The sequence below is a fragment of the Hemibagrus wyckioides genome, linkage group LG05 (assembly GCF_019097595.1).
Source record: "Hemibagrus wyckioides isolate EC202008001 linkage group LG05, SWU_Hwy_1.0, whole genome shotgun sequence".
Taxonomy (NCBI): domain Eukaryota; kingdom Metazoa; phylum Chordata; class Actinopteri; order Siluriformes; family Bagridae; genus Hemibagrus; species Hemibagrus wyckioides.
Window position 1 is genome coordinate 22,306,889 of NC_080714.1, and position 20,997 is coordinate 22,327,885.

General features: G+C 36.2%; 2 protein-coding genes across 6 annotated transcripts in view; both read left to right on the forward strand.

Annotated features, from left to right (window-relative positions):
• Nucleotides 1-20,997, forward strand: part of LOC131353012 (tumor necrosis factor receptor superfamily member 14-like) — a 66,166-nt gene that overhangs the window by 43,780 nt on the left and 1,389 nt on the right. The window lies entirely within an intron of this gene.
• On the forward strand, nucleotides 6,237-20,129 carry LOC131353020 (tumor necrosis factor receptor superfamily member 14-like). Of its 5 annotated transcripts, XM_058389687.1 has the most exons (8): nucleotides 6,239-6,550; nucleotides 15,721-15,810; nucleotides 16,394-16,519; nucleotides 16,601-16,756; nucleotides 17,458-17,542; nucleotides 17,655-17,822; nucleotides 18,504-18,553; nucleotides 18,644-20,126. In XM_058389687.1, exons 1-7 carry the CDS (start codon nucleotides 6,514-6,516, stop codon nucleotides 18,511-18,513), a joined length of 672 nt encoding a protein of 223 aa, XP_058245670.1. In that variant the 5' UTR covers nucleotides 6,239-6,513; the 3' UTR covers nucleotides 18,514-18,553; nucleotides 18,644-20,126. The 5 variants fall into 5 exon arrangements, with proteins under 5 accessions (XP_058245671.1, XP_058245673.1, XP_058245672.1 ...); XM_058389690.1 differs by lacking the exon at nucleotides 17,655-17,822 and having other exon boundaries at nucleotides 6,238-6,550; nucleotides 18,644-20,129; XM_058389686.1 differs by lacking the exon at nucleotides 18,644-20,126 and having other exon boundaries at nucleotides 18,504-18,559.

The following is a 20,997-nucleotide window of genomic DNA, read 5'->3' on the forward strand; positions in this document are numbered from 1 at the left end:
TGAAACTCTGGATTTCCATAGTAAAAAAATGACTAACAAAATAAAAAAAAAAATAAATAACTTGCCCCTAAATGAACAAATCATGTACAAAAGCTAACAGTGATGACTATATCATGATTTCATTTGTGGCAGAATGTCAAATTAGAAGCATTCTTGTAGCATTTAACAAGCTAACATTATTGATCAAATCTGTGACAAGTAAATTAGATCTGGAAAACAGCATGTCCTCATTTAACTGAATACAAATTTATGTACTACTCATTAATACAGCAATAAGCCTTAGCCTGGTAGTTACCTCACCTCAGTCATTAACTACAGTGTACTATTATGAATGATGATTTGACTAAGTTGGATTGTACAATTTAAACCCAAATCCTTTTTTCTACTAATAATGTTTGTAAATTACTTAGAACTTTTATAGTTTATATTTGTAAATTCCATTTACATTTGCATATCCATTAAAGAAGTTCTAGTTTAACCTATAATTATACTAAAATTATAACTGTGTATGTACAATATATAGCATTGGACTGGATACTGAGATAATAGCAGACTGCTTCTGGGAGCATAAAAGTTTTTTGTGGATAACGAGGAATCTAAACTACGGAATAATTTATGTTGTCTCTAGTTAAAACTGTCACTATACTAACCTATGGTTATTATGGTCAAACTGGTTTCTGTCGAATTTTCTGACACTTTGTACATATTCAGTAAGCAGGGTGTGTCAAATGTTTTCGGACACCCCTCCAAATCATTGAATTCAGGTGTTGTTTTTCAAGGGTTGGGCTTGGCCCCTTAGTTCCAGTGAAAGGAACTCTTAATGCTTTTTGGACAATTTCATGCTCCTAACTTTGTGGGAACAGTTTGGGGATGGCCACTTCCTGTTTCAATATGACTGCACACCAGTTCACAAAGCAAGGTCCATAAAGACAAGGATGAGTTGGATGAATTCACTACAATTGTAAAGCTGACTTGATTGAAAAGTTGATTAACCAAACAAATATTAGCATCAAACCACTGTTGAAAGTAAAGAGTTTTATTTTTGTATAATAAATATGTTGTTCCATATAAAAAATCTGTGAGGAGTAAAGTTATAAACTAGAGACCAAGCCAGCAGTATTTGTTTATGAAAGCATGAAAGTTTAACAGGGATTTTATCACTATTATAATTACGTAACAATAAGAAATTTAAACCACCTACCTGAGAAAAACTGTAATCAGGATTGAAATTCCATAAGGAAGTTGGACACAAAAATGTCTGATCCAATTGATCTTAAATGTGTAATTCAAGGTTGTAAAGTCCAAAATGTTGAGGCCACCCTTACTGTACTCATTCAGCATAACATATTTCTTCAGATAATCAGTTCGTTTTTTTTCACACAAAGTCAAACAGTATCTTGTCTATCATTTTACATATTTTGGGATTTTGTAGGTTAATCTAGAAATGCACTCAGCTTTTGAAAGTAGAACTCTGCCTTTTAAAGAGAGGTCTCTTAGTAGCCACTGATTAAATTTTTTCTTTGTTTTTTCAATTACTGGGTTAAAATTATTGAAACATCTCTGCTTTTCATCTTTGTCTTCGTCTTTGCTGAAAATGGATTTAACATCACAGTTTTTTATAGCTAACAGTTCACATTTCTTCTGATTTAATAAGAGATCAGATGCGTTGGTGAATACCTCCAATACTTTGATAGCTACAGGAATCTGACAGCTGTTCTTTAAAATAAAAAGGGCTGTCATCTGCCAACTGACTACCCTGCAAGTTAGAGCATTTGATATGCTCACATAAGAGCTGGGCAGCAAGAAGGAAAAGTTAAGGAGATATAGGGCATCCTTGACGGATGCCACGCTTCACATCAAATCTGGCAGAAGACCCTAATTTTAGTTTAATGGAACAGTTAGCATTATTATATAAAGTTTTGAATGCATTGCAAAAGAATTACCCAAATCGAAATTTCCTCATGGCATGATACAGAAAATTATGCTCAACAGTATCAAAGGCCTTAAAAAAGTCTAAGAAAAACAGAAAGCTATCATCTCGTATTAAGTGGGAGTAATCAAGTAAATCTAAGATCAATCTAATATAGTTTGATATGTCTGTTTGGCACAAATCCTGATTGGGCTTCATCTATTATAGATTCAAGAACCTTTTTTATTTTTCTGGCAAATATCAGGGACAAAATTTTATAATCATTTTTTAATAAACAAATTGGATGACAATTGTCAATGTAAAGTATATCTTTATGTGGCTTTGGGATCAGTGTAATCAGACTTTGGGTCATGCTCCAGGGTAAGGTACTAATTGAAACTATTTCAATAGGAAGGGTGCCATCTGCTGGGGAAATAATTTATAGAATTCAGAGGTTAGGCCGTCTGTCCCAGGAGATTTGTTGTCTTTAAGGAGATCTATGCAACTGATAACATTTGTTAATGATAAGGGAAGATCACAGGGAGGTTTGCTGTAACGAATTCAGGAATACTAAAGTATCTGTCTCAGAATATTCTGATGTATATAGCTGTTTATAAAATGAGCAATAAAAGTCAGATATACGCTTGGGTCAGCTGTTATAGTTTCATTAATGTTTAACTAATCGATAGAGTTTGTTTTAGCATGGAACCTTTCTAGTTTGAAAAAATATGAGGAATTCTGTTCTCCTTCTTCTAGCCATTATCTGCGCGATCTAATAAATGCTCCAGTATATATACTGGCCCTCAGTATATACACTATATTGCCAAAAGTATTCGCTCACCTGCCTTGACTCGCATATGAATTTAAGTGACATCCCATTCCTAATCCATAGGGTTCAATATGACATTGGTCCACCCTTTGCAGCTATAACAGCTTCAACTCTTCTGGGAAGGCTGTCCACAAGGTTTAGGAGTGTGTTTATGGGAATTTTTGACCATTCTTCCAGAAGCGCATTTGTGAGGTCACACGCTGATGTTGGACGAGAAGGCCTGGCTCTCAGTCTCCACTCTAATTCATCCCAAAGGTGTTCTATCAGGTTGAGGTCAGGACTCTGTGCAGGCCAGTCAAGTTCATCCACACCAGACTCTGTCATCCATGTCTTTATGGACCTTGCTTTGTGCACTGGTGCACAGTCATGTTGGAAGAGGAAGGGGCCAGCTCCAAACTGTTCCCACAAAGTTGGGAGCATGGAATTGTCCAAAATGTCTTGGTATGCTGAAGCATTCAGAGTTCCTTTCACTGGAACTAAGGGGCCAAGCCCAGCTCCTGAAAAACAACCCCACACCATAATCCCCCCTCCACCAGACTTTACACTTGGCACAATGCAGTCAGACAAGTACCGTTCTCCTGGCAACCGCCAAACCCAGACTCGTCCATCAGATTGCCAGATGGAGAAGCGCGATTCGTCACTCCAGAGAATGCGTCTCCACTGCTCTAGAGTCCAGTGGCGGCGTGCTTTACACCACTGCATCCGACGCTTTGCATTGCACTTGGTGATGTATGGCTTGGATGCAGCTGCTCGGCCATGGAAACCCATTCCATGAAGCTCTCTGCGCACTGTTCTTGAGCTAATCTGAAGGCCACATGAAGTTTGGAGGTCTGTAGCGATTGACTCTGCAGAAAGTTGGTGACCTCTTCGCACTATGCGCCTCAGCATCCGCTGACCCTGCTCCGTCAGTTTACGTGGCCTACCACTTCGTGGCTGAGTTGCTGTCGTTCCCAAACACTTCCACGTTCTTATAATACAGCTGACAGTTGACTGTGGAATATTTAGGAGCGAGGAAATTTCACGACTGGATTTGTTGCACAGGTGGCATCCTATCACAGTTCCACGCTGAAATTCACTGAGCTCCTGAGAGCGACCCATTCTTTCACAAATGTTTGTAAAAACAGTCTGCATGCCTAGGTGCTTGATTTTATACACCTGTGGCCATGGAAGTGATTGGAAAACCTGATTCTGATTATTTGAATGGGTGAGCGAATACTTTTGGCAATAGTGTTTTTATATATACCATCCAGACTCTCCTGAAGATCAATCATTTCTTTCCTGTTCCCGTCAGTCAAGCTATCAGGAGGGCACTCAGCTAAGGCAGAGATGTTTGCAAAAATATTTTGTTCTTCTAACCTTCTCCTCTTGGCAAGATCACTGTCGAAATTTCTTAAGAACTCAGCCAATTCATATTTAAATAATTCCCAGTTTAAACAGAATGATTGTTCAATTTGGGCATTATTAAAGAAGTATTTCAATAGGGCAGATAATTTAGATTTTACTTCTTTGTGTTTAAGAAGGGAGTTGTTCAGTTTCCAGTAATTAGCTTTTCTACAGCTGTTATCAGAGGGGAACAACTGGAAAGAGATGCAAACAGCTTTGTGAACACTGAAAGGAGATAGAAGAATATCAGCAGGAACATTTTTCTCTGTGATGTTTTTGGACACCAACCACAACACATCAACACAACACATCTGGATATTATCTTTGTTGCTCCAAGTGAATTGTATAGTATCTGGGAATTTTCTTCTCTACATGTCTATTAAGTCAAATCTCAAGTTTAAAATATGTATTTCTTGAATCACTCTCAGGAACAGCTGGACAGTTCCCAGGCGAACTGTCCCAGGCGAATCTCGGAAGCCTGCTTCCTCGTGTGTATTTTGTGTCATGTCGAGCATTGCCAAACAAAATAACAAATCAGAAAACAAAATAACAAATCAGAAAGCAAAACAGAAAACAAAACAAATCAGAAAACAAAATAACAAAATCAAAATATCAGATCAGAAAACAAAATAATAAATCAGAAAACAAAATAACAAAACCAAAATCAAAATATCAGATCAGAAAACAAAATAACTCAAAAAACAAAATAACAAATCAGAAAACAAAATAACAAATCCAAAAACACAAGGACAATTCAGACAAAACGGAAAAGGTAGGTACAGTTTTCAAATGGAATACTTAACGCTGATTGGTAGTGATGGTGAAATGAAGCTTTGTGAAACACCGGGGCTTTCCCCTCAACTGTATCGTAAAATGGTTAATTACTCGAAGGCTTTCGGCACAGTGCACAGTAGTGACATCTTGTGGACAACACGTTTAATAGCTGCCGTTGGGCCCCTGAAGAAGCAGCCATTTCTGACTTTTACATGTAATAAATCAACCACTTTGTGCTCTTAAAACAATAAAGGCAAAACAATTATTGTTTCATGTGTCAGTGTACCTACACTTTATATGAATAAATGAATCTATGAATGAATTAATGAAAGAACTGATAAATGGGATGAATTAATTTGTAATAGCAATTTATATGAATCTGCATTGATCAACACTTGCAGCCTTATTTACATACAGTTTTATCCTAGTCCTAAACCTATGACTTCATAGGCAAGGCTTGTGTAGGCATATATATGATCAAAATAAATAAAGTTTATTGTGGCATGATCAGTTGAAGTGCTTGTGAACTGGGCAGTGAAGGTGCTTACTTGTAAACTGGGGAATCTTTTATTAAGTGTGGAATGGAAGACATTAAAGATTTTCATTAAGGAACAGAACCTGTTCAGCAGTGCTGGGTGTAAGTCTATTTCTTTTTTTTATTTATTACTTCCCCTGCCTTTGAGAATATTTTCTCACATGGGACTGAGGAGGCAGGAGTGCATAAAAATTCCAGGGCAAGGTGATGAAGATGTGGATAGACAGCCTTTTGAAGAGCCTTTTATAAACACTGCAGTAGACAAACAATAAATGACTAACCAGAAGTCCTTGGTTGCTTGTAGCTGTTGGTCCATCTCCTGAAGATGTGTTCTAGTGTTTAGCTCTGAAATGTCTCAACTTTGATGATGTGTTGTTATTATATGACAACTGTTGAGAACAAATTAAGCACTCAACCTAAAGAAGAAGCCCACATGTATTACAATGAGTACATGTAATATTTACATTATTATTATTATTATTATTATTATTATTATTATTATTATTATTATTATATAAATAAACAATATAAATATTGTTTTTTTTTTTCCAAACTAATCCTTCACTGAGAACTATGGATGCTTGGTTGATCTTACACACTCCAGTTCCCGCTTCTTGCCTCAAACTCAAGCATCCAAACTGAGATTTCAGCTGGAAGCATTCAGGTTTCATAGTGCAAGGGATTCGCATTATTTTTACCCAGAATGTGAAGCAGTCACGGGGTTGCAAACGAAATTTCGGAAGTCACAGATCACGTGGTTATAGGAAAACGAATCATATTTCGGCACGTAGTGCTTCACAGTAAGATGTTTCATTCTTCTTGCTAAAAAAGTCACATCACTAATATTTTGTGTTCTTTTCTTTTAGTTTTTTTTTTTTTTTTAAATTTTGTATTCAATTGTGATTCGCGCAAATTATATTCCTTTACGACGATGATACTTACCGTGTCTTACTTTTAAATAATCAATTTAAGTAGAGAAGGAAATGGAGGACTGCAGCGCGAAGGGAGGATGGAAAGAACAGCTGTCCGGACTGTAACCACACCGGTCACTGTACCGGTCCATCTCTGTGTTCTGGCAAAATAATGATATCTACGTTTCTGACACGTTTGTACATATTCGGTAAGTGACGCTTTAATCCGCGTTGTAACTTCTTTATTAGCATCATTTGTTTGAGTCTGGGTTAATACAGAGATAAGACACCACCTCGAAATATTCTATCTAGTAAACACAAAGTGAATTACATTACTTTAAAGCTACTTTAAAGGTATACATTTAATCATGGTGAAACTGAAGACATGAGCTTAGTGCTGCTAGTGCACTGTTTGAGCAACGGTAACGCTATGCTATGATGCTAATGATTGTTCCCCAGCCAACATTGCAAATATGGGTTTGTTCGCGGGTTCCACGTGGGCCCCATCTAAATTAGCCCATATGAATCTCAAGTATATTCTGACTGGGGCAAATGTGGGGCCCAGCTGGGCAACATACATGAGGTCCATATTGGTCCCATTTTGTGAAGCCCATGTGGTATATACAAGGGCCCATTATAGGTTTATCAGTGGGTACTGGACTGGCCCCGCATGGGTGTGTCAGGATTAGCTTTATAGATTATTAGATTTTATAAACTTTACCTAAAACTCGTACAATATCCCATCAGGCTAGCTCTAGAATTGAGAATCAGGATCAATTATGAATATAATTTAAAGTTTCTTTCAGAAATTCTCAAGATTCATATGGGCTAATTTAGATGGGGCCTACGTGGAACCCGCGGACAAACCCATATGGGGCCCATGTTTCAAGCCCATATGGTGCCCACATGCGCCCCACCTTGCAATGTTGGCTGGGGCCAAGCCAACATGTATATGTGGGCCCCATATGGGCTGTATTCAGGCGGCATGGGCTCCAAGTGGGCATGGGCTGAAAATGGGCAATTTATGTGGGTCCCATGTGGGCTCCAAGTGGGAATGGGCTGAAAATGGGCAATTTATGTGGGTCCCATGTGGGCTCCAAGTGGGGATGGGCTGAAAATGGGCAATTTATGTGGGTCCCATGTGGGCTCCAAGTGGGGATGGGCTGAAAATGGGCAATTTATGTGGGTCCCATGTGGGCTCCAAGTGGGGATGGGCTGAAAATGGGCAATTTATGTGGGTCCCATGTAGGATCTAAGTGGGCAAAATTATTTCACACCTAAAATACATCTTTATACCTTTTAATCATTTTGAAATAATTAAATGTAGTTACTAATCACTTTTAAACAACAAATATCACAGATTTTTTTGATATAGCTACTTTTTAAATTAAAATGCATTATTTTCCATTGTGTTCCATTGTATATTTCCATTATTTTATTTTATTTTATTTTGTTTTTGTTTGAATGTTCAGCATTACAGTGTTCAATGCTGAACATTAGTTAGTGTAGTTCAATTAAAAGAGCACTGATGTTTCTAAAAAGCCTTAAGACTTTTGTTCATCTTTGGATCAAATTAAGATATTTTTAATGATATCTGCAAGATTTATGTCCCTCTGTTGAAAGTTTATTCCCCCAAAATTCTGATGCTTCAGAATATTTGTAAAGAGATCAAAAATAAATGAAAATGAATCCAGCAGTTTAATCCAAGTCTTCTGAAGAGTCATTGTGACTTTATATGACGAACAGATCTAATTTAGGCTTTTATTCACATATAAACATCGATCAGCCAACAATGTTTACAGCTTTCAGTTTTGGTAAATAGAAGCACAAACATGCTTTATTCTGTTTATATTAGTTGTTTAGCATTTATTTGTGAATAAAACCTTAATTAAATCTATCGGATAAAGTGATCATGTCTTTTCAGAAGACTGTGATTAAACTTCTTGATTCATATAAATTTATTTTACAATCTTTTTATGAATTTTTTATGAAAGTGTCCGAGTTTTGGGGAAATAGACTTTCAACAGAAAGACTGAAATTTCACAAATTTCATTAAAAATGTCTTCATTTGTGTGCTGAAAATAAATGAACTTCTTGTGGGTTTGGAGCGACATGCAGGTGAGATGATTTTTGGGAGAAATATCACTTTAACTTTTGACTGTTTATTTTTTTCCCCCCAAATGTTATGTACCATTGGTTACATAAGACCAGATGCTGGTAGAGTATTATACTTGAGTTTTACTGTTAATGTTAATGTTCAACATTTTACAAAAGCCTGAAAATTTTGATTGAATGTGTCAGATGATAATAAAGTATTTGATATCCAGAACCTTTACAGCATTTTAATTTCTGATTTTTAAAATTTCACCTTTTTCATGTTTTTTTCTTTATAGACTCTTACATTTGGACATTTACCAAAGTAAAATCCTGATTTTGCTTTTATCACTTAATAAAAAATATGATTGGGATAGTACCAGAATGTAAAAACCACAGGTAAATTAAAAATAAGAATTAAGCACAAAAGTGTTTGAATATAATTATATTTATGAATAAATTTATGAATTATATTTATATTTATGAATATAAATATAATTATACTGTCCAGGTGAGATGCCTCAAAACACACACACACACACGCACCTATGTGGGGCCAGTCCAGTACCCACTGATAAACCTATAATGGGCCCTTGTATATACCACAGTGGGACCAATATGGGCCTCATGTATGTTGCCCAGTTGGGCCCCACATTTGCCCCAGTCAGAATATACATGAAATTCATATGGGCTAATTTAGATGGGGCTCACGTGGAACCCGCGGACAAACCCATCTAGGGCCCATGTTTCAAGCCCATATGGTGCCCACATGGGCCCCACCTTGCAATGTTGGCTGGGGTATAATGATGCACTTGTCCATTAAAATAATCTTTAGCATAATAACAGAACATGACACTACAATAGCCAAACATATAGGAAGCTTTAAGCATATTAATTAAATCTTCTCAGATCAGAGAAGTATGTCAGAGTGGTGCAGGACATGTATGAGAGGAGCAGGACAGTGGTGAGGTGTGCTATAGTTCAGGGAGAGGAGTTCAAAGTGGAGGTGGGACTGCATCAGGGATTGGTTCTGAGCCCCTTCCTGTTTGCTATGGTGATGGATAAGTTGTCAGAGGAGGTCAGACAGGAGTCTCCTTGGACAATGATGTTTGCAGATGACATTGTGATCTGTAGTGAGAGCAGGTGGAGGAAAACCTGGAGAGGTGGAGGTTTGCGCTGGAGAGTAGAGGAATGAAACTCAGTCGTAGTAAGACTGAGTATGTGTGTGTGAATGACAGGGAGGGAAGTGGAACAGTAAGTTTACGGGCTGAAGAGGTGAAGAAGGTACAGGAGTTTAAGTACTTGGGGTCAACAGTCCAGAGTAATGGAGAATGTGGGAAAGAGGTAAAGAAGCGAGTGCAGGCAGGTTGGAATGGGTGGAGAAAGGTGTCGGGAGTTCTGTGTGATAGAAAAATTTCAGCGAGAATCAAGGGGATGGTGTACAAGACAGTGGTGAGACCGGCCATGCTGTATGGTTTAGAGACAGTGTCACTGAGGAAGAGACAGGAGTTAGAGCTGGAGGTAGCAGAGCTGAAGATGTTGAGGTTCTCTTTGGGAGTGACACAGTTGGACAGGATTAGCAACGAGTACATCAGAGGGACAGCTCATGTTGGACGTTTGGGGGACAAAGTTAGGGAGACCAGATTAAGATGGTTTGGACATGTTCAGAGGAGGGAGAGTGACTATATTGGTAGGAGAGTGTTGGACATGGAGCTGCCAGGCAGGAGGCAAAGAGGAAGGCCGAAGAGGAGGTATATGGATGTAATAAATGAGGATATGAAGCTAGTGGGTGCAAGTGTTGAGGATGCAGAAGATAGGGATAGGTGGAGAGAGATGATTCGCTGTGGTGACCCCTTGAAGGGAAAAGCTGAAAGAAGAAGAAGAATTAAATCTTCTCACTTGCTCAAGACAGGTTCAAACAGGTTCTTTTTTAGTTGCTGAATATTTAATACCAATTGTTTGATGATGATAGTGATAATGATAAAACCACTCTCCTACCTCTATTATTAATCATAATGATCGGTTTTGATACCTATAGTAGTAATAATAATAATTATCATTATTATAATAATAACTATAAAAATGTGTTTTTTTTGTGGAGGGAGAGAATAAAAGGTGATTAGTTTAGGGTTTCTTAAAAAAAAAAAACAGATGACATTTATCAACATATATGGTTACAATTCGTCTTTTGATAATAATAATTTATTTAAAAGGTGGGAGGGTAGAATTTTACATTGGTTACTAAAGTATCCTACTGCATCTATCATTGTAGGAGGGGATTTTAATGTCACTATGGATAACACAATTGATAGACGGCCTCCTAGGAATATCGCCTCAGCTAATTCAAAATTAAGAGTGTTCCTGGACAAATTCTGCCTTGTTGATATTTGGTGGGAACATTTTCCTCAGACTCGTCAGTATACTTGGAGTAATAAAGACTGTTCTCGGCAGTCCAGAATTGATTACTGGTTATTATCTAGGTGTTTGGTTCACATTATTAATACTCCTTTGACTGATCATAGGCAGTGTTGATTTTATCAGAATAGATAGAATTTATATTTCTATATCTTTTCCATCACATTCTCTCCAAAAGGCATGTTTATGGAAATTAAATAATTCACGCATTCAGTTTTCAAAAGTGAAGGAAATGATTACCAAACATATTAATACATATTGGATTGAAGCAAAATCTGAAAACTTATTTGGCACTAATTGGGAATTATGTAAATATGAAGTTGCAAAATTTTGCAGACAATTTGGTACCAATTTAGCTAAAAGTAGAAGGGCAGATCTCAGGGTGTCATCTCTCTGATAACTAAACCAAAAAAGATTTACTTGCTATTGAGAATTGGTGTCCTATAACTCTTTTTAATAATAATTATAAAATTCTGGCCTTACGTTTTGCTAAATGAGTCAAAGATGTCTTGCATTCAATTATAGACGAAACACAATCTGGATGTGTCAACATATAGTAAACAATATTAGGCTTGTTTTAGATTTATTGGATTATTGTGACCTCTTTGATACTGACATTTTTATTTTATTTCTTGATTTCCCCAAAGCATTTGACTCTGTTGAGCATAATTTTATCCTAAGAGCACTGGAAAAATGTGGCTTTGGGCCTTTTCTCTGCAAAACACTTTGTTTAATAATAATAGCAGCTCTATTAGACTAAAATATTGAACCTCTCATCGGTTTAATTGATCTCGTGGTATCGGGCAAGGATGCCCAATCTCTCCTTACCTTTTCCCAATTACTTCTCTGTTCCCGGCAACATATATTTGGCAAAGTGTTTTAAGTGGCATTAGGGTGGCAGAAACACATTTATTATCAGTCAGCTGGTTGATGACACCACTCATTTTCAAAAGCTTCTGGCTTGTCCTTGAATATAAATAAATGTGAGTTAATGGCAATAAAAAATTGCACAACTCCATTTATTTGCAATATTCCTGTTAAAAATCAGGTGACATACTTAGTAGTTGTTATAACCAAAGATTGCAAAACAAGATGCCTTTCTAATTTTTCTTCCATTATTGAAAAAAACTCAAAAGAAACTGAATTTATGACTTCAGAGAGATTTATCTCTTTATATATAAATATTTTATAATAAATTTAATCTTTATAATTGCAAAGTTTTTTATTCATAAATGTAAATTTAATAATATCATTCTTGAGATGAAATAATGAGATGAGTAGAGAAGTATTAAGTTTTCAAAAAAAATTCCAAAGCTATTAGAATTTTACATTTATTTGAGTCATATGGGATACAATTTTAGTTTCTACTTTTAATGCTCCTTTACAGCTTTTTTTCTTTCTTTCTTTTCCTGTGTGTGTGGTTTATTGTTGTTGTTGTTGTGTTTTTTAATTTTTTAATTTTTAATTCGCTTTTTTTGTTATCTACTGCTCGTTTTATCCTCCCTGGATCCTCCCTATCGTACGATTGCATGTAAATCCGGCTCCCCCGCCTCTCTCTGTCGCTCTTGTACCTGGCCTGTACCACTAAAATTAGTAAAATTAAAAGTAAAATTACTTCATTACAGTACTTAAGTATTTTTTGAGAGTTTTTGTACTTTACTTGAGTTTTTATATTTCTGTCAACTTTGACTTTTACTTCACTACTTTTTTTAAACAAATTCTATACTTTTACTCCGATACATTACTTACTACAAAAAACCTGCATCCAAATTGGCGGTAAAGGAAGTTTGTGGTTAGTGATGACTTTAGGATACGTCCATAGGTCCATGGGTATTTTTCTACTTTGTTTTTTTTTTTCTGTCCACATGACCTACATGTTAAAAATATCTTTGTCCAAATGAAAACGCAAAACACCCTGTTAAGTGCTGTCAGGAGTATGCCTAGCCAATCAGAAGCCTAGACAAAACTGTATTACCGATTCTGGTCCAAAACTGCCATCACTGTGTGCATTGTCGGAGTTTTGTATGTAGCAGCAGTGAGCTTCGTATTACATTCCAGCACCTCTGTTCATGAACATAATGTGTGAGTAACTGCGTGTGTATGTGCACGCATGTAAAAAGTCCAGTAATCAACGTTAACACACTCACTAGTTTATGTAAGTCTGCTATTGAACAAAATATCTTCATAAACAAAGCTGACATCAAATCAAGGAGACCGGCACACAGACAATGACGTCAATTCGTCAAAATCTCAGTTTCTCCTGTCCACACAACACCACTGCAAACGGAGTTTTGGAAAATCTTCACTTTGGAAGGAGTTTTCCAAAAGCTCCGTTTTCAGCGACCTCAAACTGCATTAGCATGTGGACGAAAGGTCAAAACGCAGGGAAAAATATCTCCATTTTTAAAAATCTCCGGCTACGTGAGGACATGGCCTTAGTTACAAGTGCACATGTATGGAAACACTGATACTGTACAGTTCATTACAATACAGTTCACTAAGTTCTAAAGGCCTCTTCTTTCTTTCATGCAAATCTTATTTTTTTTGGTGGTGCACTTATTGACAAGTTTAAGAAAGAAAGCAATACAGAATAAAATTCATAATTCTCCAAATTATTACAGTTTTGTTTTTTTATTAATTTACTTCTATTTTTACTTTCCATACTTGAATACATTCATGAAAATACTACTTTTGATACTTAAATACAGTTTATTTCAGATACTTTAAGACTTTTACTCAAGTAGAATTATAATGGTTGACGTTAACTTTTACTTGAGGCATTTTATAACATAATACCTGTACTTTTACTCAAGTGTGGCTTTTGGGTACTTTATACAACACTGCCACTACACTCACTGTCTTCAGAGGGTCTGCCCTCCTTCCTTCTTTCATTCCTTCATGGTATGAGCCTAATCTGTCCTCGCATGTGATTGGCCGCATGGTATGTATCAAAATAAAGTCCCGCCCCGACTCTTAGAGCCAGCTCATCGCGAACGACACATCACTACTTAGCGTTTAAGGTGTTGGACTGCTTGATCAGAAGGTTGTGAGTTCAAATCCTAGGTCCACCTGAGCCAGGCCCTTAACCCTCAGTTGTTCAAATATTCAGCATAAGCAATCAGATAAAAGTGTAAGTCGGTTTGGATAAAGGGCTTCTGCCAAATGCCGGAAATGTAAATGTAAATCTACATAATCCACCTCCTAGTCTTTCTTTCTCCTTATTGTGCAGTTATATTTCATTACAACCTAAAATGTTAATATGTCAGTAGTGCTGAAATGCATGTAGAAATAGCTGAAATTATTGTGTTTAAGCCAACGATGGGCGATTCATTTTCTAAAGGGGCCACATGAGAAGCTGAGGGGGTTGAGGGCTGAAACAGTAGGCTGAACTTAATTCTTAAAAAAAAAAAAAAAGATTTTTTAAAATGCTTAAAATCTAGTAAATTAAATGGTTTTGATTAGCTGCTACTTAGACTACATGTTACAATAAGGCAGAAAATGTGGGGTAGTTCAAATATAGCAATAAAAAATAGTAGAAACGGCAATAATTTTATTGCTATTTTATTTTTAATGCAACATTCTTTTAAACTTCACAAAAACAATATTGAAAATATGTATGTTTTGAAGTGTGTTAAAGACCAGCAATTAATTAACATGATAATTAAAAGTGCTTTTGATGTTTTTATGTACTTTATTTTTTGTGTAGTCAGAAAAATCCACTCTGTCTTGAGCTTGAACAAGTGCACTGAAGTCTGGTTGAATGACATGGATATGCGAATGTAATTCCAATTTCTGTTCAGGTTCATTTCAGCCACTTTATCCTGCATCCACTGCAAAAAAAAAATCAGACTTTTTCCCCCTATCTGATTTAGACAACCATCCGTTCTAACACCTGCCACTTTGTCCTATTTTAATCCCACATGCATTTACCTTTGTGCATTCATGCATTTTAGTCACGTAGTAGTGATTCACACTGTAATCTACAGCAATCTGTACTTCTCAAACAAAGTACATGGCTTTATGACTTCAGTTAATAAATAATTAGGAGTTCATGAGCTGACAATTTTGAGGACACATTTCCAACACATTACTGTAAAGGGGCGTAGCCCCGCACTTACATAAAAATAAAAAAAAATTACATTAATGCTTCTCTTTATTCGGAACAGTGATTATAAATTCAGTACATTCTACGAACAAGTAAATTGCACTAACATTTCAGATAGAGAGTCCCAAATGTTATTTACATAACTTGCACACCAAGCTTTCTCCTTATCAACAGTTTTATTTTACTATAAAAGTAACATCTACAACCTAAAATGTGTCAATATTACCGACACACAAACAGTCATATAGATACTGTATAGACATAGTTTGTTTTATTACAGTGTGTAGTAGGTTCAGGTGTGATGGTCTTGAATGGTTTGATGTCCTGTACTGGGTTTTATTTACAACATCTGTATCTCACTGCCAGCCTGAAGCAGGTCTTCTTCTTTTTTTAATCAGGACATCTCTGGTATGGCATCTTTGACAGAATAAGGAGTTAACTAATACTCTGTGGGATGTTTCATTTCACCTAGATAGTTATTTAAATAGATTATCTGATATTTTATTATCAGATAAGTATGCACAATGGTGCATCAGTCAAATAAAGCTGTGCTTCTGTTTAACACTGTTGTCACAAGATATAACTTGTATTTGGATGATTTCTGGTAAAATCACATTACATTTATCTTCACTTATAGTAAATATGCATTTCAGATCTTGTTGTGTATATGTAGCTAGTGTTTGTGTCAGGACTTGAAACATTATTCTAACTTTTACTAGCTTATAAAGTATATCCATACATTAACAAAACATTGTCTCCAAACAGGTACCTGTGCTGCCCTCACATTTGGAAGTAAATGCGGACAAAGTGAATATTCATCAGCAGCTGAAGAATGCTGTCCTATGTGTGCTATAGGTATGGCATGGTGATACTTTTGTAATAGAATCATGCTTTTAAGTAAAAGAAAGTACAGCTAAATAAGGGCTATAAAGTTATTAACAGGTTTAACATTCATTCATCTTCAGTAAGTGCTTTATCCTGGTCAGGGTTATGGTGGATCCAGAGCCAATCCTGGGAACACTAGGTGTATGGCATAGGTACACCCTGGATGGGATGCCAGTCCGTCGCTGGGCATCTCATTCACATGTAAGGGCAATTTAGAGAAACAAGTCCAACTAACAATGTGGTTTTGGACAGTGGAAGCCAAGAGATCCCAGAGATACCAGACATGCAAAGCTGTGTAACTGTGTTATAACTAACAGTTATATTTAAAAAAAATCCAATCAGACATTTTTCCCATTTGAACATCTTTACTTAAAATTTCATTTTGTATAATAGCCAGTTTTTTTCCTGGAATGTAGAAAATTGTTTGTGCATCTTCTTAAACTTCTTTTTCATCTTAAGCAGATGATTGTAGGAGGACTTTTTGAGGTGAATTCTTTCACGTATCTGTAATCTCATCAGTTTCTCATCAGTTCATGTTATCTCTGTTCTGCAGGGTCTGTGGTTCTGAAAGACTGTCATGGTGATTACAGTACAACATGCAAACCTTGCTCTAAAGGAACATTTATGAATGAACCAAATGGGCTACTCACCTGCTTTCAGTGTAAAATCTGTGAAAATGGTAAATATGTCTCTTAAATATTTAATTCTTGTTTCAGTCATTTTCATCTGAGGATTTTCTAATCTCATGTTCTCCTTCTAGGATTTTATATTTCGCAAGACTGTACAACATTAGAGGATACAGTATGTGGGGTGTTGGATGGATATTATTGCATGAGTTATTCAGATGACAAAAGAGATTGTTTACATGCAATAAAACATAGTAAATGCCAACCGGGGGAACAGATAAAAACTCCAGGTGGGTACTAAAGCATCAGTCCTTTGAAAAGGTGCTACTCTGAGTCTGTGCTTTTGAACAAGACACTATTAAAAATGGTATGTTTATGGAGCAGGATTTGGTCAAGTAATGAAAAAATGCCATTGAATAAGAAGCATTGCGTTTTAAATCTCATGAAGTCTTCACTACAAGCCAACAAGCTTTGAGTGAATCAGTGAAAGGTAGTTCGCCTCAACAGCACTCACATTCTATACAAGTATTTTATGCAGGTGACTAAATCAGTAACAACATTAAAATTATTATTATTATTATTATTATTATTATTAAGGTAGTTAGGTGAAAGATTCTTGCATCTTTGCATTAAAAAGAAAAACAGGACTTTGGACATTCTGTAATTAGATTCACTGGACAGGTTTCTTTTCTTCTCCCCTTGTTCCACTTGTTCATAAACATCTAAAATTTAAGGTGTTAGCTTCAACAACTAAATTTCTTACACCGAAAGCCAGCAGTGTTCTGACTAGTTTTATATCAGACATCATTCAACAAATAATTTATTTGTCATACTGATTGAAAATCTCCTGTAAGTCAATATCCAGTGCACCGGAAGTGTCAAAAGCACAGGTGAATGGTATATCTGTAAAAACGTTTTTGTGCTTCACTGTAGTGAATTTGTAATGTGTTCAGGGAGGAAGTGGTTTTGATGTTTCAGTATTTATTTACAGGCACAAAGTCCTCAGATACAGTTTGTGAGCCCTGTCTCTCAGGATTTTACTCTCCTGAAGGTGTGAACTGTTCTAAATGGACTGAGTAAGGCATTTCTTTTTTATATAAGCTGTAATATTTTTCTTTAGATGCTGTATTTCTTACCTTTCAGAGTGTTTTTCTTTGCGTAAAATTTTTTATGTTTCTTTTCTTTAAGCTGTTCAGTCAAAAATGAGATTGAGGAACAAGAAGGCACTTCCATTAAAGATGTTCAGTGCAAACCAAGAAACTGGAATATGCGATATGGACTCATAGCAGCTTTACTTACAGTTACAGTTCCACTTTTGCTGTCACTTATAGTTTTATATTTGAAGCAAAATCATAAGTGAGTTGTGTTCAGGTTTTTTCTATTTTAAACAATACAACAGTTCATTGTTTTAAGTGGAAATCAGGTCATCTGGTCAAATACCTAACATGTCAGCATATTAAAATATTCAGAAAACAAAACCGAAAGCACAAAACGAAGCGCGTAGTCAGAGAAACAGGCGGGGTCGTGCACGGAAATCAATATCAGAGGCAAGGCAAGAATCAGACGTGGAAAATAGGCAAGGATCATCCACTGTATCAAACTCGAACACAGAAACGCTCAAGTAAGTCACGTGGGGACGATACTTCGCGTAAAACAATGCGTGCGTGGGGTATTTATGTCCGTGGGAAACCAGCCAGTGAGTCACGTGAGTAATTAGTATTCTGGAGAGGGTTCGCGTTCGCGTTGGGATGTTACAGATCTTCAGCTGGTTTTGCAGCATGCTTTAATGATCTTTTATTTAGTTTTAAATTCATCATAATATACATGACAGCAGTTAAGTTAAATGTTAAGCTAAAATATTTGAGAAATTAAAATTCTAAAATTGTTTATTATAACTGATCTGTGCTGATGTAACCCCATCTTTACTCTCCACTTAAGTTGTAGTCTTATTAGCTTTGTTCTGGTTACATGTATTAGTCAGATGAGTCAGCTATCTTTGCTCTTAATACTGTTTCTTCTTTCTTTTTTTGCTTACAGAATCCTGTAGAGGAAACACATGATCAAAATTCAGAATTTCCCTTATTACTGTAAGAGCTGCCTCTGTTGTTTCATCATGAATGCATACTGAAAGCTGGTTTCTACTATAGAACATAAATGTTATTGTTACTTTCCTCAAGGGAAGAAAATCAGGAAACAGAATCGCCAGATTGCAGCAAGGAACACTTCAATACCCTCCACTTCAATACTCTGAGTTACATGTATGTCTTTAGATGTAGCATTTATTTTCTAATATCTTTCTTTTCCTAACTTTTAACTCCTTTAACTATGAATTAGTACACCCTGTGTGCCTGCCTTTTGTAAAAATGCTTAAATATTGCTTGACTTTCTTAGAATGCTAATTTTGTATGTGATTTTGTATGTTTTTTAGGCAATGAAACAAGCTTTAAAGCTTTTAACACTTTTTTTTTGTATATGTAAGTACATGTTTACATAAATTTGAAGTATTGTGTTCATTTATCCTGACAATTCAAAATGATAGCCTTCCTGAAACACCTGCACTATTTTAAGACCCTTATCTCAGCCTGTTGGAAATGTTACTTGGTTCTTTTGAGTTTTTCTGTACCCAAGGCCTACTTAAACTTTTTGAGGTATCGAAACTGCTTACTGTTTGGTTGATGTAACCAAGAGATATGAAGGATATTGACAACAACAAACTCCACATTTTTATATCTAGAAACTGTGATTTTCTGAATTTTTATCTCAATTTTTGTCTCAATTTTCCATGGTCATTTAAAAAAATTACTAACAAAAAAAATAAATAAAATAACTAGAGCAATAAGTGTTAGCTTGGTATTAACCGCACCTCAGTCCTTCACTACTGTGTACTACTATAAATGATGATTTGACTGTAAGTTAGATTGTTCAATTTAAACCCAAATGTTTTTTTCTAATAACATTGTGAACTACTTACAATTTTTGTAGAGTGTATAAAAACTAATATGCTTTTCAAATTTCGTGTAAATTTTTCTTTTGTTGCTTTACATCACTGTGCTGTTAAATGTTTGAATCTGTAGTCAGGCCTGAGGTCAGAGGTGTAGTGTGAATGGGTATGCTTCTTGATATTTATAAATTTCATTAGAAAAAACAACTTATGTCTGCAGTCTCATTACATCATTTTTCCTTTGCTTGTCTATCATATCTACTCACCCTTTCATCAAATCTATCAATATATCGGAGCATATCCATTAAAGAACTTCTAGTTTTACCTATAATTATACTAAAACTATAACTGTGTATGACAAACAAAATGTATGTAAAATATATAGCAATTGGTCTGTTTACTGAGATAATAACAGACTGCTTCTGGGAACGTGGACATTTTTTGTGGATAACAAGGACTCTAAACTATGGAATAATTTATGTTGTGTCTAGTTAAAACTGTAACTATACTAACCTATGGTAATTATGATCAAACTGGTTACTGTTGACTTTTCTGACACTTTGTACATATTCAGTAAGCAGGGTGTGTGATACACACACTACATTGTCTATTGTTCTGGCACACCCCTCCAAATTGTTCTTTTTCAGGGGTTGGGCTTGGACCCTTAGTTCCAGTGAAAGGAACTATTAATGCTTTTTGGACAATTTCATGCTCCCAACTTTGTGGGAACAGTTTGGGGATGACGCCTTCCTGTTCCAACATTACTGTGCACCAGTGCACAAAGCAAGGTCCATAAAGACATGGATGAGCGAGTTTGGTGTGGAGGAACTTGACTGGCCTGCACAGAGTCCTGACCTCAACCCAATAGAACACCTTTGGGATGAATTAGAGTGGAGACTGTGAGCCAGGTCAAAACTGGGATGTCTGTCTTTAGATGAACATGAAATTAATATGGAGTTGGCTTGGCCTTGGTAACTATAACAGCTTCAAATCTTCTAGAAAGGGTTTCCACAAGGTTTAGAAGCGTGTTTATGAGAATTTTTGACCATTCTTCTAAAAGTGCATTTGTAAGGTCAGACACTGATGTTGGACAAGAGGGCCTGAGTCTCCGCTCTAATTCATCCCAAAGGTGTTTGGGTTGAGGTCAGGCCAGTTATGTCTCTCCACACCGAACTTGCTCATCCATGCCTTTATGGACCTTGGTTTGTACACTGGTGTGCAGTCATGCTAGAACAGGAAGGGGTCATTTCAAAACTGTTCCCACTACGTAAGTTGGGAGCATGAAATTATCCAAAATGGCTTGGTACTGTATGCTGAAGCATTAAAGTTCTTTTCACTGGAACTAAGGGGCCAAGCCCAACTCCTGAAAAACAACACCTGTATTCAATGATTTGGAGGGGTGTCCCAAAACTTTTGCCAATATATATATATATATGCTAAATATTATAATGTGACAAAGCAAGAAAACTGATGGTAGATAGTCTAAGTCTCAAAAACACTGGTTGATGTGCAGACTAACTATAAGTCAGTTATCTGAAATTCAGCACAGTCACAGTATACTGCATGATGCACTTTTGGGGGAAACGTGGG